General features: G+C 48.1%; 1 protein-coding gene across 4 annotated transcripts in view; it reads right to left on the bottom strand.

Annotated features, from left to right (window-relative positions):
* Window positions 1–1,847: 1,847 nt before the first annotated feature.
* CDK20 (cyclin dependent kinase 20) overlaps window positions 1,848–22,184 on the bottom strand; it is a 43,606-nt gene continuing 23,269 nt past the window's right edge. The window contains exons 12-17 of one of the 4 annotated variants that reach the window (XM_040620351.1): window positions 21,213–21,314; window positions 7,135–7,293; window positions 6,426–6,636; window positions 5,215–5,393; window positions 5,006–5,133; window positions 1,848–2,406 (exon numbers count right to left, since the gene is read on the bottom strand). In XM_040620351.1, coding sequence (XP_040476285.1) covers window positions 2,280–2,406; window positions 5,006–5,133; window positions 5,215–5,393; window positions 6,426–6,636; window positions 7,135–7,293; window positions 21,213–21,314 — 906 coding nt within the window. In that variant the 3' untranslated portion in view covers window positions 1,848–2,279. Of the gene's footprint in view, window positions 2,407–4,278; window positions 4,544–5,005; window positions 5,134–5,214; window positions 5,394–6,425; window positions 6,637–7,134; window positions 7,294–21,212; window positions 21,315–22,184 lie in introns of those variants that run through there. The other 3 variants (XM_040620350.1, XM_040620352.1, XR_005831874.1) reach the window with 3 other exon arrangements.

Here is a 22,184-nt window from a genome sequence, read left to right as displayed (position 1 = left end):
TGTATCTATTTCTTTTTTTCTTTTTTCTTTTTTTTTTTTTAGATTTTATTTATTTATTTATTCGACAGAGAGAGACAGCCAGCGAGAGAGGGAACACAAGCAGGGGGAGTGGGAGAGGAAGAAACAGGCTCCTAGCGGAGGAGCCTGATGTGGGGCTCGATCCCAGAACGCCGGGATCACGCCCTGAGCCGAAGGCAGACGCTTAACCGCTGTGCCACCCAGGCGCCCCTTGTATCTATTTCTACTGGAGTATCTTGGAGTATCTTGGGCTGCACCTGGAGTAACAGACTCAGAGGCAGGCTGAGATCTGCCTGCTGGCAGGAGTCAGAGGTGCTCCTGAGGCCCTCGTGCTCCCCCAGCAGCAGCAGTCCTTGCCACAGGAGGGGGAAAAAGGCTCAGAACCTGGATTTAGAGGACGTGAGAGCATGACACTTTTGTGTTTCCCCCAAGCTGTGGTATCACACCTCAGAGACCTTGCTTTCCTGTGAGGAGCCTGTCTGCCAGACTCAACACACACCTTCCCTAAGAGCTTCCAGTGCCCCCATTATGACTCCCTCCCCAAGCTTCCCACATCACACCCAAAGCAGGGGTCCACAGAGCTGTCCTTGGGCAGGGCCACCATAGCCGGACATGACACCACTCTACTGCTGCAGCCAGCACACACCAGGCTCTGGCTGGCTCCCCTAAGAACTGACCGCACTGCTTTCCCAGTTGCCCCATGTCCACACCTCTTAGGTGGCCCATACACTCACCATTCCCTTATCTGACCCCCCCCCTTCTGCGAACACTCCAACCTCTTTCCATGTGTCTTCACCAGAAACTGTATCGCAACTTACCTGAACTTTCCCTTCGTCTTCTGAAGGAAAGAGCTATTTCCTTTCTTGCTGTGTCACGTGTGTGTTTATTTATCTAATTTCTTGTCTGCTCTCCCTTTCCCCTATGGCTGTATGCAGGATGCACTAGGACCGCCGAGTACCAACCAGTACTGTAACAGGATTAACAGAGATTTCTGACTTCCAGACGACAAAGACCTTGGGAGATACTCACACCAGGGGAGGCTGGGCAAAAGGTATATGGAATCCACAGCACTGTCTTTGCAACTTTTCTGTAAACCTACAATTATCCCAAAATAAACCTTATCACAGATTTCAAAGCAGGGGGGTGGGAGGGGGGGGCTATAGATTTTTTCCTCTTGAGGAAATGACTGTAACTGGGCTTGTCCGGGGCACAGGCGCTATGCTGGGTATACAGTACAAGAATCAGGAAGAAGGGCTGTGGTACTGGACCCCTGAAGCAGCAGGCTATAGCAGAGAGCTTTTCATCCTCACTGTTTCTCAAGAATTTTTCCTATTTTTGAAGAATTTTTCACAGTGCGAGTCAACTGGGAGCTGCTCAACTGAAGCTGAAGGGGTCGCTCTCTCCCATCCTGGCCCGGGGGGTGTGGGCATGTCATGAAGCCGGAAAATCACACACGCGTCCTGGTGTTCCGAGTGTCGGAGCAGCCGGGAAGTTCTCAGACAGCATCAGCGCCATGCGTGCAATGGCAGCGGTAGGAGCGTGTGGGAAACGACAGCAGGCAAGACCTTGCTGGAACAGGCTCTGGTTGCTGCCTGCTGCCCGGTCTCCTGTGGTTCCACGTCTGTTTCTCCAGCCTTCCCGCTGACCTAGTGCACTGTTCTATTTCCTTCCAGTAAATTCCTCTCTTGGTGTTAGCGAGCCTTCTGTCCTGTGGCTTGCAGTTGAGAACTCTAATGATGTGCGACCCAAGGAGCCAGGGCTGCCCTGGGGACCAACTCCAAGGATGCCACTTGCACAGAATACAAAATGGTATCCCTACAGTTCGGCAGTGTGGTGCCACACAACTATTTATTAATGCGTCTACAGCATGTAACAGAATAGAGAAAAAAGACATTTCCTTCCTTCATTACGTATCTGAATGACAAAAACAATCAGGATACAAGCCCAGCACCTTGAACACGGGCCTTCTTGCATCCCCTCCTCTCTCCCACTTACCATCTGAATAAGCTTGGGCAGGGGGCATGGCAGCCAGACAACAGGCCAACAATGAGTGACTCTGTTACTGGTCATGCTCCTTGTCTGAAAAAGAGAGACATCATATGTCCTTCATTGGCTTGCTGTGAGGATTTAAAAAAAAAGTCGCATAGCACAGTGCCTGGTCCATAAGAGGCATTTGAGAATTGCTCATTCCTTTTCCAATGTTGATAAAATAATCATTTAGTTTGTATGTAGACAAGCTTTTCACCAAAGTGAGATTATTTTCAATTGACACAATCATCTGAGCCATGCTGCATGTTGAAGCAATATGACCTCAGGATACTAGTCCCGATGCTTCTGGCTTCCACACCTACAATACTCATACAGTCGCTTTCCACGTGGGTGAATCCACTGTGAAGGGAAGGGACAGGCTGCATGTTAACTTAGAGAAGACACATGTTTAAGTAGTTAAGCCTTTACACGAAGATGGAACACAACCTCTGGACCTTCTCCACCCTAGCACACCCCATCGGGGTTGAGACCTGCGTTCATTCCTAACAACTAGCAGGTAGGCTCACATTCTGGAGTGGGAGTATCCGCTTTGGGCCCTCCTGATGGTAGCTGCCTGAATCATGATTTCAGCAAATCTAGAAACTTCCAATAGAGAACAGGTACCTAATCCAATCTCGACAGGGTAGAGTCATTTCCCCAGAACTGAGAACCAGGCCATCAACTCCCAACCAGTCTCAGTGAAAGACATCAACACAGGAGCTAATGGAGCCATCATTTTCCACGATGCTATCTTTGCCTAGACAGACAACGCTGCTCTGAGGCATGACAGACAGTGAGCAGGTGTGGAGAGAACCATACCAGACAAGCACACAAGGGATTTGAGTTTCCTGTAGAAGCTGGTTTTGGCCATAGATTGCTTCTAAAATATTGCCACTTTGGCTTTCATGAACTACTGTTTAGCTCAGAATTAATTCCATGCTAAAAATAAAACAAGATAAAGCTGCTAAGAACATTCATGTGCAAGTCCTTGTTTGGACAGAACATTTCTCTTGGGCAGATACCTGGGGGTATGTGGCTAGGTTGTGGTAAATTTATATTTAACACACCAATTTTCCCTGTTTTCTTTAGAGAATTATTTATGTATTCACAGATGATAACATTTTAGGAAACTGAAAAGCTCTCAAAGTACCGGTTATGTTACAGCATTCAGAAAGGTGCTGGAAAAAGTTATGGGCAATAGCACGAAGCAAGACTGCTGGGTTTACTGTTGCCAGATGGAGCTCCCAAAGGAAATTACCACTCAACTGAGGATTTCTGGAGGAATCTGTTCTGAATTAGGAAAGGGGCGTAATTCAAAATCATGATCCATTCTGGGGTCCTGATTAAAGCACACTCTGGAAAAGATATTTCTACGTGTGCTACTTTTTATGACATTGAGAATGGCGTCAGTTCAGTGAAGAATGTCTTCCATCCTATATCCATGTGAGTCAGTGTGTGAACACACACGTGAAGATCCTCACAGTGCCACCTGCTCAGCACGATGGTCGCGCCGTCTCGTGCATGTGGTACAGTGTTTTTAAAAGACATGTAAAAAAGAAGTTTCTAGAAGTGCCACTTGGTTGCTAAGTTGAGAACAGTGTTATTTCAGGGAAAGGATGCTCTACCCACTCAGTAATGAGGTAGAGAATTCTTTAAAGACACACACACAGAAGAGCAGGAAAAGCGTATTTTGAGGCCAACACGGGAGCACAATCCCTCAAGGGCAACCTCCGCACCGGGCCGCTTTCCAGCGACCATGAGCACAAGTGTCTGCGCTGCGCGTCCCTCAGCAGAGAGGCTTCCTGCCGCCGCAGGAGGAAGCCATCACCACGGCCGAGCGGTCGCAGCGTCTAAGCGGGACCGCGCCCGCCTGACAGGCTGGTCACCCACGCCGGCCTCTGGGCACACGCACACTCAGCGTGGTGAAGCCACGATGCCCGCGCCCCCGAAGGGCAGGGGCGTGAACAACTGCACGAGGGCGTTAGCAAAGACACAGCAATGCAGATGCCAACAGGGCCTCCAACTTCAAAGGACTCTGCGGAGGAACCCGAGCGGGGAAGGAACTGGTACGCGTCCTCCTCGGAACGAGAGCACAGGCCGTCCTCGATGCTTTGTTTAGCAAGTGAAGAGACAGCGTTTAAACCTACCCGTTACTGTAAGACTTGAGTGAAATCTCTACTTCTGTCTCATCAGAAAGTTGAGCTTGGTATACTAAAACAAAGTTTTTCTGTATTAATTAGGAGTTTGCTTTAATAATTATCTTCAAATGACAACTGATTGAAAACTCAGAAATGAGGTAGGTCTGTTACAGAAATCTGTAGTTTTTTAAATATTTGGTTTGGGGCTTGGTATTTTTTCATTTTCATTTACAACAGCAAAACATCTGCCACAGGAGGCTGAAATTACCCCAGACCGCACGCCGAGTGTGATGGCGGTCGCCATCTCTCTGTGCAGCCTGAGGCGGACCTGTCCACCCCGTCCGTTTGCAGAACTCAGTCTGGAAGAAGAAACAAGTGACTCCAAAATACTAACTGAAGAACCCAAAGAAAAACTGCATTCTTTGGGGTTTTTCCCATCCCACCCCCACGGACTCCACCCCCACCTGCATTTGGTAAATGGTTTTGGAATCGTGTGGCCTAGGGCAGGAGGTGAGGGTGGGGCTCCAGGTCCATGCTGGGCCCACCCAGGTGTCACTATGTGCCCCTGTGGGGCTGTGGACAAAACAGCCACATCTCAGACCCTGTTTCATCTGGGAGACTGGGCGGCAGGTGGCAGCTTTGTACATTAAAGGAGATAAATTTTTTAAGCAGAGGAGGAAATGGCATTTGAGCAGCGACTTATCTCAGGTTCCCCGGATAGTGAAAATAGGCCGGGCTGAGACCCAAGTCCCAGTCATACTGCTGGAAAGGCCAGGTGAGGCCACTTCGCAGGTCAAGTGAAGGAAACTGGACGCAGTTACCTGGCCCATCTGTGGGAGCCCCCGAGCAGGTGATAGCAGCTCTTGAGGACGGGAATCTTATTTTCCTTATTCCACACATACACTCGCAGGGAGAGGTCGAAGGAAGCCGTGAGGACTCGGCTCTGGTCCTTGAAATGAGAAGCCAAGTGAGGCAGAGCCCCGGGCTCTGGAGCCGGGGCCACCATGCAGGCAGGCGGGCCCGCACTCACCACCCACAGGGATGTGATGGGCTTCTGGTGGTCCTGGAAGGCTGCCAGCTGCAGGCCCTGGATGGTGAAGAGCACCAGCTCCGACCCCGACACCAGCAGGATCACCTGGGAGCCGTGGCCCTTCATGAGGTGAGGAGGCATCATGGTGTCTGGCAGGAGGAAACTTGCAATCTGCTGCACTTTTTGAAATAAAAACACACAGACTGTCATCTCTCAATAGCAGCTGGGGGTGTGGAGGACACGTGCCTCACCTAAGAGGACACGGTACGCTGACCAGAGCAACACCGTTGTGGTCACACCTGCAATTACTCCCTGAAGCCTCCAGTTCATCCACTCTCCAATACGGATGATGGTGCCCTACTTAAGGGGATTGCAAAGATTTGAGGCAAAATGCATGTGGAAGCGACAACATCTGGCACACGTACCCTCCAGGAGATGGGCCCCCCGCCCGCCCCCAGCTACGGCACGGTGACGTAAGAAGCGGCACCATGGGAACTGTGACATTTATAACATCTACCAAAAACTATTACTGATGATACTGTCTTTTATACTGTATAGCATTCCTCGTTTTTTTTTTTTAATTAATTGGATCATTTCCTTATGGTTTGCCACCAGGAAAAAACAATTACATCTTTTGAAGAATTCATGCTCATACCAAACAACAGATTAGAGTACACAATCTGTTTCCCTTTTCTCCTCGGCTGCCAGGAAGCTCAGAGTAAAGTTTATGGTCAAATGACGACATGAAAACAAATGAATACAAAAGAAAAAAATGCTAAGGGCCACAGGGCAGGCCAGTCACAGTGACGTGCAGTTTGGGAGACAGAGGCGGCAGAAAACGAGATGGCTCTAGGTCTTATTTTCCTGCTGGCCTGGGAGCTCCTTGGGGAAGACATGGTTGTGGCTTTTACTCATCTCTGTGCACACTCAGCACCAAAAAGAGTGTCTTTGCCACAGCTGTGACAAGACAGTGAGGAGAAACGAGACTGTATATGGCCAGTGGTTAGTGTCTGGATCCCAGGGCCACACAGAGGGCCCAGAATGTGGCAAGCGCTCAGCCACTCGGCCAGTACAGACAATCGCAAACAAGAAGACATTTGCTGGGCCACTGTATTCACTGAGAAGGAAGAAAAGTGCCCCAAAGGAACCCGGGGAATCTGTGCTCGAAGCACCGCGGTGCAATGGTGACGGTCTGGCGTGGGGTCGCTTACCCACAACATCCACTCCTTCCCGGGGCTGCCTGGCCCCCAGCTCACAGGTGGTGACGGCCAGCCGCGTGCTGTTACTGTTTCTGTGCATCACCATCAGCCTGGCGGTCTCGTCCGGGGCCCAGCAGGCTCTGGAAGTCAGCCTGACGGGCAGAGTGGTGGAGACGGGAGGGTCATCTTCCAGCAGACACAGCAGGGAGCGAGTGTAGAACACCTGGGGAAACACCGCCACGTGGTCCACGACGCTGAGAAGCACCCAGGAGGGCCGCAGACCCACACCCAGTGACCTCTCTGTGTCTTACAGGGTTGCCTGTGCCCCTTGTGCACCCTCCTCTCCAGACTGCTCAGAACAGCCAGTCAGGCCCCGCTGGGAACATCTCGCACACAAGTCCCGGGTCAGTCGGTGTGACAGGACAACCAAATCAACGGCTCTCGTGTTTTTCTCCGGGCTCCTGTGGTTCTGAGCAGTGTACACCACTGGTGTGCTCTTACCTCCAACGTCTTGCTCTGTACTCCTGGCCTACCCACTTGGAAGTCTGCTCCAGACGACTCCCCTGTCCCTGGACTGTCCTGTCTGCAGGTGCTACTGGCAGGCTTGGTCCTGCGCTGGAAGCCACCCTCCCAGACCCATCCACAAGCCTGGGCACAGAACCCACCACCTTGTGTGCACAAAGCCAGGACCCTGGAGCGGAGGACACAGCTCACCACTGACCTTTGGGCCCAGGTCTGAGTCCTGGGTCGAAGCAAACACCCACTGGCAGTCAGGAGAGCAGAGGAGACTGGTGGGGCTGCTCGGAAACACCCTGGTCCTGGAGAGCAGCTCCAGCTGGGGCACGGTCAGCGCATACAGGACGCCCTCAGCAGAGGCCACCTGCACAGCAAAGGCCGTGGTCAGCACACGGCCTCTCAGGCCAGAGGGCGACTGCTCGACTGCCTCCTTGCTGGGGCAGTGCCACTTCCGTGCGCCAGAAACAAACACGTTCCGATCCACATAAGCCTTCGCAGCAAACCCTCTACTCCCTCCTCACGGCAGCCGGGGTGCGACCTCCGGGGCTCCTTCTATCTGTTATGCTGAAGTGGTATCCACAAACTGCCTTTTTGTTTTCGGCTTCTAACACTCCTTGGAAATATTTCTTGCCAGACATTTCCCACGACTTTTCACCTCCTCTCACCCTGCTGGAAATTTAAGTTGTTCACAAATCTGGTCACTGCAGCACTGAGCACTCCTGCACAGAAGCCCCACACACCAGTTCCAGTACCACCTCTCGGCGGTCCCCAGAGCTGGCCGTATCAGGTCGAAGAGTGTCATCCTGAAGACTTAACAGAAAAACCACCACCTTTTCAAAAAGCGCAAATCGTGTTTGCCATGTGTAAAAAATACCTATTTAGCCTCACCTGACTCACTGTAATGCCGGTCTCTGAGAATGCTTACTCATCTAAGAGGTGAAGAGCCTCATCTTAGTGCCACTTCCTCGATTACGGGTTAGTAACCAGGTATTATTGGCCATTTGCGCTGTTTTCTATGAAACTGACTATGCATATCTTTTTTCATCTAGATTCTATACTTCATATAATCTGATATCAATGCTTTGTTAAAGAAGATTCAGTGTTCTCTCGTATTTGTCATGTATTTTAATGTTACAATATTCTCTGATTCAGATGTTTTGGATTTTTAGGTAAATCAAACCTACATAATTTTTCTTGATTCAAAAACTGTTTATATATTCCTGAGATAATTCTATACTATTGCCTTTTGCATTAGTTTTTAATTATTCTAAACATATTTCTATAGAGTGACATGGGAGTAACTTGTTTTCCCTTCCTGTCCGTACGTTCCATTTCTCCAATAGCTTATCCTTCACCTACTATTTTAAAAGGACAACTTTAGGGGCGCCTGGGTGGCACAGCGGTTAAGCGTCTGCCTTCGGCTCAGGGCATGGTCCCAGCGTTCTGGGATCGAGCCCCACATCAGGCTCCTCCGCTATGAGCCTGCTTCTTCCTCTCCCACTCCCCCTGCTTGTGTTCCCTCTCTCGCTGGCTGTCTCTATCTCTGTCGAATAAATAAATAAAATCTTTAAAATAATAAATAAATAAAAGGACAACTTTATGGTTTGCTCCCGGGTTTCAGCATAAATAAATAAATAAATAAATAAGTAAATAAAATGGACATGTTTACACAGGCACTTACATATGAAACCCTCTCTGGACTTTCTATTCTGTTCGACTTACATAAAGACACCTGTTCTTACTGGCCAAGAAAACCCAGAAACTTCAAAATGCTCAGCAAATGGCAGGCAACATTCAAACAAAGTCATTAGAAGAAAGTGAAAGTAAGAAAGAAGCAAAACATTTTAGCTGACAGAACCATTCCCCAAAGAACAACCAACAATCAGAGACCGGGAGCCACACCCCAACTGAATCAAATATCACGAAATAAGCACATGCAGACATGAAGAACACCCTGAATTAGAAAGTCAACACTCAACCGGAAATGGACAAAAAGCCAAGATGTGAAATCAGAGTTAACTTAATTCGGGAAAGATACTGAAGAAAAAGTTATCGTAAGAAAGACTAGCAATATACCTAAGATAGAATATATTCTACTAGACCAATAAGGACACTAAAGAGAAGAAGGGAAACAGGCAAGAGAACAAAGATGGGATAAAGGGCTAAGATGAATCCGAGAGCAGGAGTCCAAGAGAACGGGCAAAGAAGATCTGAGTCAACATACAAGTGGAGCTCCTGCAGAGGAAAAGCAAACAGACTAATACTTAAAACTCACATACAGTGAAACTTTCTGAAAAAGAAAACCTGAATCCATGTATCAAAAGGGTACACATGTTCCTGGAAAAGTCAATCCAGGATGGTCACCAAGACACCTCACAACAAAACTCCTAGACTTAAGGTATTTCAAAAATCCTTCAAGCTTCTGATTTACAAGTCCAAGTGTCTAACAAGGAAAGGAAGTCAAGGTGGGAGTAGACTTTTCAACAGAAACATACACAGTGAAATAATATTTTCACAAAATTTAAGACAAATATGAGCCAGGGATTTACGGCCCAGCCAGGCCATGCTTCAAGCATCCAGGCCACAGAAAGCAGCACCAGACCTGCAAGGATGCATCTGAGAGACTTCCCTGGGGATCTACTAGAGATGGGGCCCCATCAGACCACAAGATACAAGGAAAATGTCACCAGAACTGGTGTGACTACTAAGTACAGGACACTGTAGATCAAAGAGGTAAAAGAGAGAGAGAGAAAGAGACAAGGAAGAACAGTGTGTAAATGTTGCATGTTCTCAGAAAGGTGGAAATAGCGGATCTTCAAAAGCAGGAAGAGAAGGGACAATGATCAAAGTAGAGTAAGTTCACTGATCGCCATGGAGGAAAGGAGTATCACGTAAAGCCCACAAATAAAATAGTACATAGGCCTGGACAGGGAAAATGGAGACAAAGTATTAAGACAAAGGTAGGGGCGCCTGGGTGGCACAGCGGTTAAGCATCTGCCTTCGGCTCAGGTCAGGGCGTGATCCCCGCGTTCCAGGATCGAGTCCCACATCGGGCTCCTCCGCTGGGAGCCTGCTTCTTCCTCTCCCACTCCCCCTGCTTGTGTTCCCTCTCTCGCTGGCTGTCTCTATCTCTGTCAAATAAATAAATAAATAAAATCTTAAAAAAAAAGACAAAGGTAACCACCCCAACAAAAATACAAACCTTCCTAAATAACAAAAGATCACCTTTACCCAAAAACACACACATAAAAAGGGAAAACACACTTGGAGAATGGAGCCCAGTATGTGCCACATCACACCATAAACGTGATATGAAACAAAAGTTGAGATCAGGAACATACGTTGTTCAATGTAAATGGCTTAACTCACTTTATCAGCATAAAGATGACCACATTGATGAACAGAAGAAAACATGACTGTATTCAAGCAGCTCAATCAAAACAGAAGTTAACCATGATGAAATGGTAAAGGTGTGTCAGGCACACACAAATCCTTGGAAAGCAGCTGAAGTGGTCCTGACAGCAGAAAAGGGAGGACTCAGGCTCAAAGCAGGAAATCCAACAACAGACACTTCCTACCCATGTGAAAATCAGTAAAAGGAAACCTTGCCTAGAATGGAGTTCAGAGGCTGGCAGGGGGAGCTCTCACACCAAGCACTGGCTGTCAACGCAGACCAAACGGAGATTGGGACCTCCTGGAGGATGCTATTTAATATCCCAGCAGGAGGAGGCAGGTTTCTTCCATCCCAGCAACAGCCCCACCAATGAGAGACCGGCACAGCTCAGCCAATGAGAAGCCACTATACTTCCAGCTCTGAGTTGATGCCAACGGACATTTACTTTGCAACAGCCCCACCCCCTTCCTCTATAAAAGCAGCTTTCTCTTGTTTTTTGGGACTTCTCCATGGTTTTGCCGCAGCTAGCTTGTCTTGAACTGAACTGTCCACTATTCCCACATAAACCCATTTTTGCTAGCAAAATAACTGGCAGCTTTTTTTTTTCAAGGTTAACAACACTAAAGGCTGTAATTCACAATGAAGAAATAAAACCTCTGATAGCTATCAATCAAAGAAACACCCCAATCACCTTCACAAAGCAAACACAGAAACAGTGAAACACAATAATATTTATGAATTAAACATTATTATGTAAAAATAAACAATAATAATGCTCTCAGTCTAAGGCCAGGTAGACAAAAAGTAAATAAATATAAGACCTAACAATATAACTGGGGCACCCGAGTGACTCAGTCCGCTGAGAGCTGGAATCTTGGTTTCAGCTCAGGTCATGATCTTGGGGTTGTGAGATAGAGCCCCACGTCAGGATCCACGCTCAATGCGGACTCTGCTTGAGATTCTTTCCCCCTCCCTCTCTCAGCTCCTCCCCCCTTCGTGTTCTAATAAAAAGACCTAACAATAAACTTAATAATGACTATTTTTGGATCTTTGCATCCCAATAATGGAGAATACACCTTCCTTGCAAGCACACGCAAACATTCACAAAAACTGAATATACAGTCACAAAGAAACCTCAGTAAATCCTATACGGTAAAGTAATACAAACTCTGATCACAATGGAATAAAATGAAATGAAACTGGAAATCAACAGAAATATTAAATAAAACAGACAAGGCACTAGCTAATATAATCACAAAAAATGGAGAAAGCACATACACACAAAAAGAAATGACAGGGCAATAAAGAAGATGTGGTATTTATACACAATGGAATGAAATTTTGCCATTTGCAACAATGTGGATGGAAATGGAGGGTATTATTGTAAAGTAAATCAGCCACAGAAAGACAAACACCATACGATTTCACTTTTATGTGGAATTTAAGAAACAAAACAGATGAACATTGGGGAAGGGAAGGAAAACCAAAATAAGATAAAAACAGAGACGGAGGGGCGCCTGGGTGGCACAGCGGTTAAGCGTCTGCCTTCGGCTCAGGGCGTGATCCCGGCGTTATGGGATCGAGCCCCACATCAGGCACCTCCGCTATGAGCCTGCTTCTTCCTCTCCCACTCCCCCTGCTTGTGTTCCCTCTCTCGCTGGCTGTCTCTATATCTGTCGAATAAATAAATAAAAAATCTTAAAAAAAAAAAAAAAAAACAGAGACGGAGGCAAACCGTAAGAGACTCTTTAGGAAACAAACTGAGGGTTGCTGGAGGGGAGGTGGGTTGAGGGATGGGGTAATTGGGGTGATGGGCATTAAGGAGGGTACTTGATGTAATGAGCACTGAGTGTTCTATGCAACTGATGAATCACTAAATTCTACCCCTGAAACTAATAATACAGTATATATTAAATAAATTGAATTTAAATAAAAAATTTAAAAAATGACAGGGCAGAAACAAATGTTCAAATAGAGGAAGTTTGAAGGAAAAAAATCTCAGGAGTATTCTAGACAACTGTATACATAAAAAGTTGAAAGCCTAGATACGGTGGGTAGTTTCCTAGGAAAACACAGTATATTAAAATTGATCCTAGCAGACAAAGAAAAGCTTGAGCAGACCAATTTCCAGAGAAAATGGTTTTAAAACTTCCCCACAAAAAAAGGACCCAGCACCCAATAACATCAAAAATAAATTCTATCAAACTGAAAAACCAGATAATCCCAACGCAACTTAAATTGTTCCAAGGCATTAAAAAAGAAGGAAAATGTTCACTTTCCTTGAATGAAGTACAGCATTTATATGTAAACCTGATAAAGACGACCAAAAAAAACTACAGACCAATCCCCCACAGACAGACCCAAATCCTGGTAGAACGCCAACATTTAGAATGCATCATGACACTAAACAGAAATATACGATGGTTTATATCTTAAAAATCCAATAAATCACCATAACAAACCTACGGAGAAACATCCTGTAATTATATCTGCAAAACGAAAAGGCCTCTCACAAAATTCTACACCTAAGCATGATTTCTGAAAACAGTAAAATGGTCACTGTTGGATCTTTCATTAACATTGTTCCTGAAGCCAGCACCCCACCCACCACAGTGAAGCTCCAGGTCATCCCACCACAGTCAGCTACAAGGGGAAATGGCCACCAACGGCACCACTAATTAATTAATATTGTACTGGAAGTACTGGCCGGAGCAGCCAGAGAAAAGAAAGCAACTAGATGCCCAAGGCTTGAAAAAAATAAGTATCTCTACCTATGGATGATTAAGTGTTTACCTAAAACAATTAAGAGAATCAATCATAAAATAAATGCAAACAGGAGAATTCAGTAAGATGACACAATATAAAGTACAACAGCTTTCATTTAAACAAACAACATCCAGTTAGAAAACAATGGAACAGAAAATACTGTCCCGTATCAGTGGAATAGCAACGAGTGATAAAATACTTTGGAATAAAGTTAACAAAAAGAAATGTGCAAAATTTATGTGAGGAAAAAAGGAAATCACTTCTGAAGAAAATAAAAAGCAAACCTGAACCAATGGAAATACATCATTTATTCTTGGACAGACTGACTCGGCAGCATAAAGGTGCCCATTTTCTCCATGTTAGTATTTAAACCGAACGATATCAACGAAGATATCATTTTCTTTCCAGGAGACAGAAATTCTGGTTCTAAAGTTCATATGGAAAAATAAACATGAAAGTAGCTAAGGAAACCTTGAAAAAATAAGAGTAAGGGAAGTCAGACTTAGATCCCTAACCCAGTTCTAGAACAGTCTCCATCATCCCCACAGTTCTTGTGTCTCTTCACAGTCCCCTCCATCCCTAGGAACCGCCGGTCTGCTGACAGTGAAGACTTGTTCTGTCGGGACTAGAACTTCCCAGCAACAGAACCACAGCATATACACACGCGGCTGCGTCTGGCTTCTCTTGCTCGGCACGTTTCTCAGGTTCATCCACGCTGCCGCACAGATCCGCAGCCCCGTTCCTTTTCTGTGCTGAGTAGTATTCCACCGCACACAGATACCATTTTTGGAAATCCACCTATTGTTAAGCACTCGGGTTGTATCCAATTTGGCTATTGTTACCAGGCTCCTACAAACATCTGTGTAAAGTCTTTTGTGTAAAGACTTTATCTCATTGGTAAATAGCTGAAAAAGGGACTGATGGGTAATGTGGGAAGTGTTTTTTAATATTAAAATAACTGTCAAACAATTCTCTGAAGTATTGTGTCACATCTTTGTAAGCAGGCGTTTAATGTCAGTTCTTCAGATCAACACGGTGCCGTATCTCACCACGGCTCTAAACTGCATTCCACCGAGGACAGGTGCTGTGGACCTTCTCTGTGTGCTAATGGCTACCTGTTTATATCCTTCTGTAAGTGTTCGAATCCTCTGCCTAACTTCAAAGTTGGGCTGTCACTTACCTACTGAGTGATAATAGATCTTTATATATTTTGGACAAAGTCCTAAAACGAAGTTGCATTATTACAAATGTTTTCTTCCGGTCTAAGCTTTGCCTTTTCTTTTACTGAACAATGCCTTCTAAGTGCAAAATTTCTGAATTCAATGGCATCCGATAGATCTGTTTCTTTCTTGTAACGTTAGTGCTTTTTGTGTCCTGAGAAAATCTTTACCAATGAAAATTTTCTAGTCTACCAAAAAATAAAAACTACTAAAATTAATAAGTGAGTTTAGCAAGGTTGCTAGATAGGAGGTAAATATACAAAATTCAAATGTATTCTTACACATATTTATACAGAGGTAACTTCTATGTGCTACGTATAGTATGTATAGCAATTTCCTTAAATACAGAACTACACATTTATATATTATTTATACTTTTTTTAATAATAATATTTTTTATTATGTTATGTTAGTCACCATACAGTACATCCCTGGTTTCTGATGTAAAGTTCCATGATTCATTAGTTGTGTATAACACCCAGTGCACCATGCAATACGTGCCCTCCTTACTACCCATCACCAGCCCATCCCAGTCCCCCACCCCCGGCCCCTCCGAAGCCCTCAGGTTGTCTCCCAGAGTCCATAGTCTGTATTTATACATTTCTATATATGCTACATACTAGCAATGAAAAATCAGAAATTAAACTTTAAAACATTAACATTTAAAATAGTGTAATATACCAATGAATAATTTTAACAAAATATATGCAAGCCCTGTTCACTTAAAACTACAAAACTTTGTTGAGAGACATAAGTGAAGGCCCATCTAAATGGAGACATAGATGCCGTGTTTGTGACTTAGAAGACTACGTATTTAGGTGTCAGGTGTCCCCAGATCAATCTATAGATTCAATGTCATCAAAAGCCCAGTAGGTAGTTTTAAAGAAGTTGACAAGCGTGTTGTGATGAGCGCTGGGTGTTATACACGACTAATGAATCGCTGAACACTACATCAAAAACCAATGATGTACATATGTTGGCTAACTGAACATAATAAAGAAAATTTTTTTAATTGACAAGCTGACTTGAAAGTTTTTAAAGAAATCCATCTATTTTTGAAATAAGAAAATGCTGGAGGTCATGACTTCTAAGTGTACAGCCAACGAGAGCCCATGTCTATCCTTACAGTGGAAATCGACTCACACATGATGCTGGTATTCTGACAACGGTGCTGCTATAATTCAGTGAAGAAAGGATGGCCTTTCCTACAAATTCTGGAAACCCATTTGTAAATAAAAAAACCTCAATGCTGACCTTGCACACACATGTAATTTAACTTTAAATGACCTACATGTAGCGTCTCCAAATAATCCACGGGTCAGAGAAGTCACATGAGGCCGAGCCGAGGGCCAGGTTTGCACCTGGGGTCCCAGTGGGGCTGCTGGCAGCTCAGTCTGTTGTGGCCGCAAGCAAAACTGAGGCTTCCCGTGGTGGGCGGTGGGGCGTTCCCAGGCCCCCAACACGGCAGCCAGTGGGGTTCACGTGAGTGCCCTCTAGTCTCCAGTCTCCGACTTCGGCACCAGCCAGAGCAAACTCACTGCCTTCAGAGCTTTCGCAGTGGGCACACCCAGATCACTGCCCTTCAGCTGTGTAACAAACTTCTCAGGATGTCTTTAGATTTGACCATTTCTCCTTGAAATTCCACCAATTTTGTTCTATATCATATATGTTTAGGCCACCTTTAGCCTTGCTCTATCTTCCTGGGAGGCTAATCTAATTATTATAAAGTGCCCCTGAACATCTAGGGATGACTTTTATCTTGAAGTCTTCTGATCTAACCTCAGCTTGCTTCTGGTTAGCATCTCCAGTGAGTCATTTTCCCTCCTTTTCATTCCAAACTTCCTTAAGTGTTACAGGCTTTTCCTTTTGTTTTTTTAAAGATTATATTTTTAAGTAATCTCTACACCCGATGCGGGGCTCGAACCTACAACCCTGAGATCAAGAGTTGCGCACTCAACCCACTGAGCCCGCCAGCGGTTTGCCCACACTACTGACTGAGCCAGCCGGGTGCCCTGAGTGTTCTGTTTTAGGGTCCTACATTAATTTCTTAGGGCTGAAGTAACAAATTAGGTGGCTTAAAAAACAAAAAATTTATTCTCTCACAATTTTAGAGGCTGAAGCCCAAAATCAGGTGCCAGCAGGGCCCTCTCCTTCTGAAGGCTCCAGAGCTTTCCTTGACTTGTCTGCCCCTGTATGCAAATGGCCTTCTCTGTGTACCTGTGTCCTCTCCTCCTCTTATGAGGACACTACTCATTGGACGGAGGGCCCAGGCTAAATCCAGGAGGGTTTTTCCTGAAATCTCTAACCGGATACCATTTCCAAACAGGGTCACATTCTGAGGCTCCGAGTAGATATGAATTGGGGGGGGGGGCAGCGGATACCCTAGTCCATACCCTACTGGTGCACGTACAGAGTTAGCAATCTCCAAATCTGAGCCTAATCTTGGCAGGGGGCTGATCCTGCTCCATCCCCCTAGAGGGCAACCCCAAGAAAATGAGTGCTTCTGCCCAAAGCCTGCTTTCCTGGGGTCACATAACACTGCACTAGCATGAAGGCGGCCGGCCGCATCCGGGCCCTTGTGCCGAGGCTGGTGCTCAGAGGTCCTGGGCCCCCGCCTTCCCATGTCGGCGTCACGCCTTGGGACGTGGGGGAGCACCTCGCAGCCTCTGACGGGCCACCCAAGCCTCCCTGCTGAGATAAAAATGGCATCTTCAGAATCCAGGCAGGCTTGGGCCACGATGGGCTTTCCCTCTGTGGGAGGAAGTGGCTTCCTGTTGTCCTCAGACCCTTGCCACGTGCAGGGACACTGGAGAAGGCCACCCTCTGAATGAACAGGAAAGGGGGTTCCCATGCTATACAGGTGGCAAAGCCACCATCACACACGGAGCCCACTGCTGCGGCTCCTCCACCAACTGGAATATCCCCGATAAAGGGTGGACCCCACGGTGAGCACCAACGGCCAAAGTTCGGGCAGTCACCTTAGCCTTGGAAGCCCCAGCTTCCAGCTGCAGACACACACTTATGCTCTTAGGCCATTGCCAGTGCTGCAGCCTTGTGGCCAGAAACAAAGCTTCTCATCCAAAATTCTCCCTCCTGGTGAAGACCTCAGGAACTCTTGCCTCCCAGACACCCCAAGACCTAGACGGCAATCATACATATCTCTGCACGTATCAGACACCCCCATCCCCTTTGGAGACCCAGACATACCAACAGTGACCAGGCACTCACTTCACTTCTCGACTACACAACCCTGAGCTTCCGAAAGAGCCACACAAGAGAACCTCCCCTCAGGTGCCAGCCTTAGCATGCGGCCCCCCAGAGCGCCACGTGTATGGCTGGCTTACACAAGTCCAGGTTCAAGGACATAAAACGTACACATTTCAGGCCACCTGGGTGGCTCAGTCGGTTACATGGCTGCCTTCGGCTCAGGCCATGATCCCAGAGTCCTGGGATTGATTCCTGCATCAGGCTCCTTGCTCAGCAGGGAGCCTGCTTCTCCCTCTGCCTCTCTCATGAATAAATAAAATCTTTAAAAACAAACAAAAAGTGCACATTTCAGCCATCGGCCTGAAGACAGAATTACAGTAAAGTCCCCAGAAGGGAAACTTATTGGAATCTGACTGTCTTTGATGTTTGATGGCAGACCGCTTTTCAGCCTGCCCATCCCACCCTCTGTTCCACATCCAGGCAAGTGGATAAAGGCCACCCGTGGAGAATTCAAACCACAGAAGCCCGGCCCAAGCCGCAGCCCTCCCTCCACACTACCCCAACCACAGGAAGAGCAGGCCAGTCACTCCCCCTTGCGGCCTCCAGCCATTCAGACCCAGCTCCTGGCAGCCTCTGTCCCCAAAAGCCTGATCATGTGACAAATTACCTCTTCAGACCCTCTCGGTGCTCATGTGGTTTCATCACTCTTGATAATCAAGCTGAACTTGGGGTCAGGGTTGACCCTGCCCCCTCTGCCCTTAGGACTTCGAGGCTATACGCTCCTTCATTTCTCTTCCAGGAGCTGGGAGAGAGGTCCTACATGCGGCCTGGCCTTATAGACGTCACCGCCCATCATAACAGGAATGGTACCAAACGGTTCAAGGATCCTGGGCTGTTTAGTTTCTCATAACCTTCTCCGAACACAAATGCTAACGCCCCTTGTTTCTTTTCTGCACGGAGTTTAAAACCCACGAGACGCGGTTCCTGCTGTTTCACAGCCGATACTCTCAGGCCTCCTGGTCCCCACCTAGCTGCTCGGCAGCCTCTCCCGCCGCCCTGGGACTGCAGCGCCGCTCACCTGCCTTCTGCTTCGAGTCCCCCCGTGTTCTTCTCGGCGGCGCTGCAGCTGTGGCTAATGCTGCGTTTTATCGGAGATGCCTTTATTCCCCTCCATTCCTGGGGAACACTTTCTGTTATGCGGTTCCTGGCTGGCAGTTATTTCTTTCAAGATCCTATTCGATGGTCCTTGAGGTCCACTGTTGCCCGCAGTACGTCCGACACTGAAGGGGTCTGCGTGCTCTGGCTCTACCAGCGAGGCTCTCTCGGTCCTCGGGTTATCTCGGGTCACTCTGATGGCCCACGTGCAGATTTACTTTTGTTTATCCCACTTGGGGCTTGTAGACCTTCTTGATTCCATGGATCAATGTCCTCAGTCTGTTTTGGAGAAATACCTGCCACTATCTCTCCAAATGTTGCTTTTGACCCATTCACTCCCTCACCTGCTCCTGATACCAAATATTACAATTTTTCCACGGATCCTTTATGGCCTCGCTCCTCAAAGTGTTGTCTGCAGACCGGCAGTACTGATACTACCAAGGTTTTAAAACGTCAGAATCCAGGGGCGCCTGGGGGGCTCAGGTGCCTAAGTGTCCGACTCTTGATTTCAGCTCAGGTCATGATCTCAGGGTCGTGATATCGAGCCCCATGAGAGGCTCCACGCTCAGTGGGGAGTCTGCTTCAGGCTCTTTCTCTCCCCCTCCCTGTTTGCATATTCTCTTTCTCTCTCTCTCTCTCTCTCTCTCTCTCTCTCACACACACACACACACACACACACACACTAGAATCGAGGCATCCCCAGGGACCCGCCGAATTGCAATCTACATTTAAACAACATCCCCAGTGGTTCACATGCCATTAAAGCCTGAGAAGGACTGGTCTACACCTCCTGCCCTCTCTTTCCATGTACCTCACTCAATATCTACATTTCATTCCAGGTAACCTCTTAACTTTTTCACTGATGCAGAAAACACCACACAGAAAAGTGCACGAAACACAAACAGCGCTCAATGCATCATCGCAAAGCAAATATTCACACTGCCACCCAAGTTAAGAAATGGGATATTGCCACAGACCCACAGGCTCCCTGCCCACCCCCATCTCAGTGTGATTCCACTGTCCATCCTGCTATGAAACCCACCCACCCACTTAACCTTTGTACTCGGTGTTTCTATTCTGGAATTATTTGGTTCTTTTCTAAATCTGTTACGTCATTTTTCATAGCTTTGAGCTCTGTGCTGAAATCCACCTCCCTACACACAGCAACCACAGGCATTTCAGTGCAAGGACTGCCGTTCTGCGGTTCACCCCGCCGCTTGAGCTCGTGCTCTCTCTCTCACGTGCCTAGTTGGCTCTAAGTGTGTGCTGAACATTGCATTTCAAAACAGAAATAACATGCGGCTTCGGGTGACGTTATCCTTCCCCAGGAAGGATTCTCATTTACTCCTCCCGGGGGCCGGGGTGCTGGGCTGCAGCCACGGGGAGCACGGCCAATCTGCAGACCCTCCACTGGGCTGCAACACCTGACATCCTGCCCAGTGTAAGGAGAGGCTCAGGGCTCTGCCCTCAGTGACCCCATACTCCCAACTCGTCCCCTGGGCCGTCAAAGGTCTACGGCCTCTCAGTGCCTTGGGGGAAGTGTCTCCGGGGCAAAGTAGCCACAGTGTCGGGCTCCACTTTGACTTCTGCTAAATCTCCTGAACCTTGGTCTAGACGTTTCTGTCCTTTCTCCTCTCGGACATTACCCAGTAGATGCACGCCTTCTACCTTCACTAACTGTGCTCTGCAGACAAATAACCGGGAATCAGGTGGTCTACCAGCCCCCGAGAGAACCACAGTGGCCCCTTCATCTACCCAACAGACTCTCAAATTGATCTGGGGACCCCAATTACGCTTATTCCGAAGTCGTCTGCAACAGCTGCAGATGGTTTACGTGAAATCTGTTTCATCAGCTGTTACTTACTTTGTTTGCTAAGCCTAGTTCCTTTCCAGTCAGTTCTGTGTGCATATGAAGCTGCTCCCAAATGTCCGCTCCTCTTGAAACCCGGGACGCCAGCCTGCCCAGCCCTTCCGAGGCCTCCTTCCCCAGAGGTGGGGACACTGCCACCACCTGAGAGCCACTTCCTGCACCTGCCATCTTAAACCCACTTTCCTTGTTTCTCCCGGCCAAACCCTTCCAATGCCCAGGAGTCACTTTTAAATGGACATTCTGGTGAGAGGCTTTTAGCGTCCTGGGCAAATACCACATTTTGTCAAACATGCCTCAGTTTCTCCCGAGTTGGGCCTTAGCTGGGACTTGAAACAGGGAAGGAAGGGTGAGAATGCAGATGAGAGAAGGAACTGCAGGGAGAAGAGAGACTGCCTGCAAGGTCAGGGGACAGGAGAACAGGGGCACATGAACAGAACCCGCAGGCCGCGCATGGCTGGGTCTCGCTGATGGCTACCGAGGCAGAGACGGGGCTACGGAGACAGGCTGCTGTGGGCAGCTGAGCTGGAGGACCAAGCAGCCGCACGACGGCTTGTTCTGCCATACTGAGTGCCGGCTTCAGGCGCCACCCATCACACTGGTCACAGCACCAGTATCCATGACCCTAGGAGACAGCTAGGACCTGCAGAGGCTCCCAAGAGCCCATCACTCACCAACAGGAAGGGGCCCTCCGGATGGTCACAGGCCTGCAACGCAGACGAGAATGTAGGCAGGGAGAAGGAGGCCCGCTCCCTCCCATTCTCTGCTTTCCACACCTTGATCAGGCCCTGCTTGTCCGCGGTGACGACCAGCTGCAGACGGGGGTAGGTCACCAAATTCACCACAGCAGCAGGCTGCTGGGGGCTCGACCAGATCTCTGTGCCCTGGGCAATGGTAGAAGGAAAAGAACAACTTATACGGGGGCCATTCACTTCATCAACATCACAGTCACCTAGCGCACACGGGGGACGCGCAGGTGGAAGAGGCACCGTCCCCACCCTTGGGAGCCACAGCGTGGTGCCGAGCACGACTCGGACACGGGGTTCCGGGGCAGAGCAGTGGCTGCACTGGGGGCGTAGGGAAATGCCCAAGGGCTGAGTGGCACCACCAGGACTGGGGTGGGGGGCAGACATGCACGGCGGTTGCCCCCAGCTCCACCAAGACCGGCTGGGTAGCGGGCTGGGGCCTGGGCCACACGGCTGCTGGAGAACCTACACGCGAAGCGCCTCCCTTGGCCCTCGGCAGGCCCGTTTTACAGATCTGCTGCCTCAGGCGTGTGCGGAGAACAGTTCACACGGCAGGTCTGTGTCATCCCGCTTCAAACAGCCACTTTCCTGTGAGGTGCCCCGGCCAACACCCGAGCTGGAGATTCCACGGTCTCTCCCAGGACTGTAAGAACGGAACAGCTGGGAAAGGGCGGTGCCGGCGGGCCCGGGACACCTGAAGGCGGCACACCACAGAACCATCCGCGATGTTCCGTTCCCACCCTGGTCATCATGACCCTTTCTCTATCGTGTGTTCATTTTACCACACTCTGTATCTCTTTTTCCAGCCAAGACACTCAGGTTTCCTCTGTGAGTTCCTTTCTCAGTTGATTTCTGTTGCTTAAGCAGCCAAGTGACACGGGGGGGGGGGGGGGGGGGGGG

This window comes from Ursus maritimus, unplaced genomic scaffold (genome assembly GCF_017311325.1).
Source record: "Ursus maritimus isolate PB19 unplaced genomic scaffold, ASM1731132v1 scaffold_34, whole genome shotgun sequence".
In the NCBI taxonomy this organism is placed as follows: Eukaryota; Metazoa; Chordata; class Mammalia; order Carnivora; family Ursidae; genus Ursus; species Ursus maritimus.
The sequence above is the reverse complement of the archived record's forward strand: the minus strand, read 5'-3'. Positions and strand labels throughout refer to the sequence as shown.